Below are 8,051 nucleotides of genomic sequence, written 5' to 3' on the forward strand. Positions count from 1 at the left end.
GCTACATGTAGGTAAAGATGGCATGCATTATGGTACTCATCAATAAGGTTGACCGAACATTGGAGTGTTATATACCGAATGTTTATGAGACGATACGCAAATATTATAGTTGAATATGTAATGAGCTCATAAGTGAAAGTTTAACTTGATATAATAAACATAATTTTTTACAAATGTAACGTGTATTGTCTCCGTTATTATATCATAGAAATGTAGTTTATTTTAAAGAATTATGGGACATTATTCAAGTTACAACCACTGATATTTTGATGTAAGAAAATCATATTGCTATATAGGTATATAGTAAATCATAGCTATCATATGGATGATCTATCAAAGCTCATAACCTCGTTTTAGGATGGTTGACGTTGTTTCGAAAAACTTGTAATACAACATCGGTGCCCCAGATATCATATGCATACCGTCCACTCACTAGCAAGCCGACCGAATTCAACTTCGGGTAGTCCACGCTACTAATAACGTCCATCTATAGAAATCACTCTCAAACATAGTGGTGTCGAGCGCAAAACAACCATTGATCTAACCAAACATAGATGATAAACATATTTTTAACCGGTCAAGCTCATATAGTAAGCTTATTGTCATACCATGTCATATAATTCAAATATTGTTTATTCAATTAAATATTTATTCATCTTTATAAAAGTATTAATATGTTAACATCTTAACATATTATTGAAATTTACTAGGCTCTTAACATACTTATTCATCTTTATAAAAGTACTAGGCTCTTAACATACTCAATTTGTTGACATATCGTATTTTTTATTTATTTAAAGCAATTATAAATATTTACTTATCTCATCCATAAACTTCGATATCTTAGACTCCCACTACTGCGAAACGTAGTCTAACACTATACTCAATACTTCAAGAATCTACTTTATGCATATAATGCTAGAACACCATTAAAACATCTAGCTAGTTATCCATTTTTGGGCACTATTGAATGTTGGCCTCAATAGTGAATGTTCGGTATAAGATAGTTGAACGTTCAAGTTTCAACCATATCCTATAGAACGTTCAAAGGGCATCAAAATCCATGCAAAATTCTAAAACTCCTACCTAACACGTATCATCTTTAACCAAAGCTTCTAACAACTTAATTAAAACATGTTAAACAATATCAACATGATAAATCTTGAAAAACATGAGTAAGCTAATTACTTTTTGGGAAAATCCTCGTCTTTTAAGAATAATAAATTATAAATGCATTTTGTGATATTTAGGACTTACAAAAATCATGGTAAATCACATGGATAGAGTATAAGCAACATGAAAAACAGACATGGTTCAAAATTTACCTTAATGAAAATGGATTAACACCAAAACACTCCCTTCCCTCTCTAGAATTTTGTTCTCTCACTAGGTTTGGTGTGGGTGAAATTCATGGAAGATGATTGCGATTTGAAGGTCGTGATGGTGGGTTTATATAGGAGTGGGTTAGGTTGATAAGGTAGGATGACGTAGCTCATAAGTTAAATTTTATTTTTAGGTTCATCAAACGTTCGATGTACTACATTCAAATGTTCGGTATACTATTGTACTAACTGCTCTAGAGTTTTCATCGAACGTTCATAAAAAAATAATTAAAAATTAATATTTGAATTTTTACAAAAAATTATTTAAGTCGTTTTAAATTGTTGGTATTATATGAAATGTGACAAACATGGTTAAATACACATTATTATTATTATTATTATTATTATTATTATTTTTTAGTTATTACATGTGCACCCGCTCTCGAAACGAATATGCTTATGTTCGAACAATACTAAGTCAAATGAATTAAATAAGCAACGAGTTAATATCACATCTCACCACACAAATTTTAAACAGACGCTTAGCATTAAAATGTACATCCCATCAATTTTTTGGCACTTGGCGAAATTGTGGTCGTGGATCATCACGTCTCACTCAGTCGTAGGCAGACACATGGAAATATTGTTCCATTCAAACATGTTCTTTTATTCAAATGTGATCAACTCAAATTTATCACCGTCGTTCGTTTTTTTCCGCACTCACCATTGTCTGACACATGGCACATCATCTTATTCTAGCAGGATTACCTTCTGTTTTAATAGGACATTCTGTATTCTTTAAGGGGGAAAAAAAAAAAAATGAAGTTTTGAGCCTAAGCATTAACCCTTAATTGATTCGACAGCTTTGGGTCTAACCCTGCATAATTCTAACACAACCAAGACATATTTCTTATGAATATTTCCTTAATACTAATATTAATATTATTATGATTAGTCTTTAATTTATTCGAGTGTTACATTCCTTGTTATGAAAATTTTGTCATCAAAATTTAAATTATAAATATAGCGGGATGTGTATTTACCTTAATTCTCAAAAGAGTCTTCTCATAGCCATTTTTTGGGCCTAAGTAGTGCTGAGCCCATTGGTACTCAGCTCATCTCACAATGTGATGAGCTTCGCATATGGGCTAAGTTTGGGCCACCCTGACTCAGCATATATCTCTTATTTTCAAAACGACTCTTTGGTGTATAGTATTACGCTCGTTAAAAAGCTCACGTGAAAAAACAATTAAAAAATAAAAACCATGTTCTTAAAGCACAGTGGGTGTATTTTTAAATGTTTAACATGAATAACAAATTATCCCATCATATGCTTAAGAAATTATTCATGTAACACTAATTAATATAAGAATTTGAAAATAAATTACAGTCTCGCTTCTGCATTTCGTTCATTGTATGTCCATGAATTTTATTTTTATGTACATGGTTCATGCAGATGTAGATAAATTATATACAAACGTCATCGATGGACGCCACTTGTGTCTCACACAACCGTTGAACACTGAGAAGTTGAAGGGTCAAACACCGCGGGCAACAAATACTTCCTTCCGCTCGCGCCGTGAGCATTATAGCTCGCGCCACTGACCGAATCCACCAACAGCTCTCCGGCGTAACCCGGATACGCCCCCTTACCGTACACCCCCGGACAAGCCGAAGCGGCCTCGAGAGGCGGCGCGCCAGCCGAGCCCAGGAAATAGCCGTTCCCGAAGGGGTTCGTCACGGTTCCGGCTAAAAGACTCGCGATATTTACGATCATGCCATCCAACCCCACGTCCCCGTTGGGTGTGCCCAGGGGTGCGGTCTGTGGTCCGTAGATGGGTTGGTGGAATGGCCACGCGCACTGACCCGGGCACTGAGTCACCGAGTTGCCAACCCAGATGAAAGCCGATTTGAGCTTCGTATCCGACCCGTGAAACCCACAGCTACTCATGCAAAAGCCTTCAACCGCAACGTCTTTGGCTGTCAGAACGAGGGTCAACCCACCGGGTTTCGAGTTGACCCGAGCAGCCAACTCGGAAATCCGGGGTTTCTTTAAAATCTTGCCAATGGAGCAGTTCTCGTCTGAGATTTGTTTCGACAAGACAACGCGGGTTTCTTTCATTCCAGCTTTTTTCATGTAAATTTGGATGGTATTCCACCACTGAGAAACAGAGGGCTTTTGTTCTTTTTGTGGGTTGAGAGAGAGAAGGAAGTCCGAGACGACGGATTTCTGCGCCGGTGAAAATTCTCCGTACCAGAGAACGGAAACCGGGAGGTCTCCTTCAAGCAAAGCCCCATTATGGTAAGTTAGAGACAGGGGTGGCGGTTGATAAAGAGAATTTAGCTTTCTCGCACATAAACACAAGTCAGTAAAGCTCAAGTGAACAAGAAGAAGAAGAAGAGCGGCTCTTTCTACAAACTGGGAGAACCCCATTTCAGAGATTTCAGACAATTTGAATTTGGCAGTGAAAGAGATTTTGGTGAAGGGAGAAGGGTGAAGAGAGAAGTATATATAGGTGGATGGGTGCATGCACTGAGCTAGTGGAGGTTCATTGCAACTTCGTCTCATAAAACTATAGGGTCACGAGTATTTATCAAAAAGATAAAGGAGGAGACATTTGGCGAGAATCTTTCTTTTAGGATTTACTGTATATATCAAGAAGATTAAGGAGACTTTTAATGGCGGTTGCATTTATATCTCAGCCGGCAGAACATGCATGGAAGTATATATATATATATCTGATCAAGATGAAATATTCGTAGACCACGGGCATATCATATGGGCTGAATCAGCATACTGTCGAACAGATATTAAGTACCATTTAATTATGGCTATCTTCAATCTTAAGCCACTTTAATTGGATAGCTCTAATTGTTTAATTACGTGTGATTTTTGGGCATTAGACGAGCACAATCTCTTACTAATTTGATCCACCTTTCATGAGGAAGTATATTGAGTCCATCAAAGTAAATGGGCCGCCCCGGTAGCCATGCTTGGTTTCTTGAGCTATTTGCTTGGCTAGGGGTTCTTCCAGTTTTCGAAATTACGGATGCCAATAATTTTGCTTCAACAATGCCTTCTAAACCCATCATGTGACGAATTCATTGTTTCGCATTGCTGCGAGAATTTTGCAGTTTTCTAGGGCCGGGGTTTCTCAAGATATGTGCAGAACTTGAATGTGCATGCCCCTTGCTTTCATCACTTTGTCCACGGCAGAAGTGCACTGAACTGACACACCGTGGGATTCCAAAACTTTAGCTTGCTTTTTTCTATTTTTTTTTATAATATATCGCAGGATCCATTAAAATTTGGTTATTTAAATTTCACAAAAATTAATTAACCACCTTAATATGGAAACTAGTTTATTATAAAACCATTTATGTAGAAATGGCTTTAATTATCAGCATATCGACTTTATTATAAGAAGGTATTGTGAGTTACGTTATGGAGATATACACCACTCGTGCAAGTTTAAATTATTGAGATAATCATATATGGGGGAGACCATGTTTGGCGGTATGCGAACAGGGTTTAACTCCATCAACCATGAGACAGGCTGGATGCTCTGCTCGAGCTCATCGGAAGCTGGTGACAGGCATCCAGGGAGTCTTAATGCGCTGCTAATGGAATATTAAATTGCCAGGAAAAATAAAAAATAAAAAACTTGCCATTTTTATATTATTTATAGGTTATCTTCAAATTTGTAAAGATACTTTTGAGATGTGATTCTTCCATATTCGAGTTAATGAGGAAGAGTGGCAGACAGTTGAAACGTTGGAGAGGTTGAAAATGCTTAGACAGTGGCGGAGGGATTGGCCGGGGCCGATGCGACCAAGTTCCCCCCACCGGGGGACACCCTTAATTAGCAAGGAAAATTTATGCTGCCCCCTTCCCCTCAATAAAAATTAAAAAATAAAAAACTTTTTACATTAATTTTTTTTTTTTTTTCATTTTTTGGTACCATTATATATCTCTCAAGATGATGCGGAAAAGACTGAGTAATGATGCAAAGCACGCGGCGTGCCACGCACGCCAGTGCAAAAATTTTTTTTTTTTTTTTTTTTTTTAAAAAAATAATAAAATAATAATAAAATAATAATAAAAAAAAAATTTTGTGCCTGGCGTGCATCACTGTTGATGCACGCCAGGCGTGCTTTCCATCATTACTCGAAAAGACTATAGCAGATTCTCTTTTCTAAAATATTATATTCCCATTTTCTCAATTAAAAAGATTTTTTTTTTTTTTTTTATTCACTTGTTTTAAGAAAGTCTCAATAGTAAGTTAGCAACATTGTGATCATGCTGGGTGTGCCGGGTATTGGATGTACAAGTTTAACTTATTCAATTTAATTTATTGTAAACATGAGCTAAGTTCGAGCTTTGATTCATTTATTTTTTGAATAAACTCTAGCCCGTTCACGAACTGTTTAAAAAATTTATTTATTCCTTATGCAAAGTAAGTATAGTGATTCTCTTCTCTCTCTTTTTTTATTTTTCTTTTTTCATTTTTTTATTTTATTTTTCTGAAAATTCATACTAGTCATTAGTTAATTAATTATTTTTAATTAAGATTTTATCATTTGAGTTAATTATATAAATTAACTAAATTTTAAACAATCCAATCTCAATATATATTCATGTTCTGATGTTATATATATTCATTATAGACACCACACACATACATATTGGCCATGAAAAGTGTGAGTGCATTTTGTCTTCTCATCCTCTGACAGTTTGGAGGCCTCGTAACTTTAATTAGTATTTGCATCCCATCAAACAAGAAGCATATATTTAAATAAATAATAATAATAATTTAAATATAAGAAATATCTTAAAATTATTGCCTTTAAGTCTCAAAATTATACACCACATACTAACATGCATAAAATTATAAATATTTGTATACATATAGTAACAAGTCTGAACAATAGGTCAGCTTACTCTCGTATTTATATTTTTCTATTCCGATGAACGTGTATATATATATTCTAATCGTTCGGCGTAGATGTTGGTATATATTGACTTTGTGTGACACATAATTTTCAAGCTCAAACTAAATAAAGTTGTCTAGCTAGGTTGAGTAGAAAAAAAAAATAAAGCTGTCTAGGTTGCTTTTTAAAATAAAAGGCAGGTATAGGTGGAACGGCGACATGACATATAGACCAACAATATTCAATGGGTGCACTGTTTGCCTGCACACGGGCTTGTAACTCCATAATTTCATTTGTTTTATAAGGAGAACGTTGTTTAATTCCATTTCTTATTATATGTGAGAGACTTGTTGCGGCTTTAGAAATCTAATTCAACGTACAACTGTAATCTCCATCATGCAGACGAATTGGAGAAACGTTCTCGTGTCTCTCGCGTTTGTATCGCCTCGAAGCTTCACGTCCAGACAGGTTTTTGATTCCAAAACCACCAATTGCAAATTAGTCATATCAACGCAAGTAGTATTCGATATTGCCCCTTGTCTAACCCCAAAAACAACCTAATTAAAGTTAAAGATATGACCCAACCAAAAACATTATGATGAAAGGCAACGTTCATTCATTAAGAAATGTCATGAAAGAGTGTCAATTTTTTATATGATTTGTGAATATGACACGAAATTATAAATACGATTAAATAGATTGAGGTATAATTGACTTATATTTGTCTAATATTCATGTTTCGCTACCATCCAAACTTAACAAGTGACAATTATGATATCAATTTTTTATATCCGACTCACGAGCCCAACGTGAATCTAGTATGAAATTAATTGATTATGGCTGAAGTGTCTAACTTGTTTAATTAAATGAGTAGAATTATAATTGATTTATATAATTTTTTACACATGCCTTGATACGATCTGATAAAGTATTTGTGTCTTCTGACCAAAAGATAAAACAAGTCCGCATGCCTAAGAAAAATAAAACAATGCAAAGTGTTTGAAAGAAATTTTCTGATTTGATAATAATTCAATTGATTAAATTTTATATTGCAAATTAATATATTTATAGAAGATAAATACTTGCAAACAAAGTACACATAATCTTAGTAAAGAAAGTAAGTAAAATCCTTGTAAAGAGAGGATTTATAAAATCAAATAATTTTCTTTTCTTTTCTTTTAGCCTTTACGTCCTACATCATACGAACAAGTCACGTGAACATGAATTGTCACTCCTAATGTAACGTGGTGTGAATACTAAATATCAATAGGGACAGGAACAATTACACCACTAATGAAAATGATTTTACGTTTATTGATTTGTTTTTTGCTCTATCAAACATTCAAATGAGAATATACCAATCACAGTCATTAGTCACGGAATTAATATATAAGAGACAGCAATATTCGGGCTACGTAATGAGGTAGTAGAACAATTGCTGAGAAATAATAGACAATTACGCAATAATCCTGCGACCACATTGCAGACAAAAAGAATCAAAGATTGATGTGAAATTTTGTCAAAGCTCTCATCCATAAACGTGACTCCAATCAAAGATTAAGGTGGGTTGGATTCGTGGGACCTCGTTAACGTAGCTACAAACCACGTCAAAATGTTTACTTCATCATGTCATGTCTGCAAGTATGAAACATTGCGCGCAGCTATCTCCAGTGATGAAAAATACCCCATCAGACACGTTCATTGTGTATATATATATATATCTTTCGCGTATATCGGGAATTCAGGGCATTGTAGGTGGACACACTGCTAAGTATGATGATTTAAATATAAATGTGC

General features: G+C 34.8%; 1 protein-coding gene across 1 annotated transcript; it reads right to left on the reverse strand.

Annotated features, from left to right (window-relative positions):
- Positions 1–2,826: 2,826 nt before the first annotated feature.
- Positions 2,827–3,795, reverse strand: LOC132190498 (protein PHOSPHATE-INDUCED 1-like). The gene has a single exon (XM_059605508.1). The coding sequence runs from the start codon at positions 3,754–3,756 to the stop codon at positions 2,827–2,829; it is 930 nt and encodes a 309-aa protein (XP_059461491.1). The 5' UTR covers positions 3,757–3,795.
- Between the last annotated feature and the right edge of the window lie 4,256 nt (positions 3,796–8,051).

The sequence above is a fragment of the Corylus avellana genome, chromosome ca8 (assembly GCF_901000735.1).
Source record: "Corylus avellana chromosome ca8, CavTom2PMs-1.0".
Lineage (NCBI taxonomy): Eukaryota > Viridiplantae > Streptophyta > Magnoliopsida > Fagales > Betulaceae > Corylus > Corylus avellana.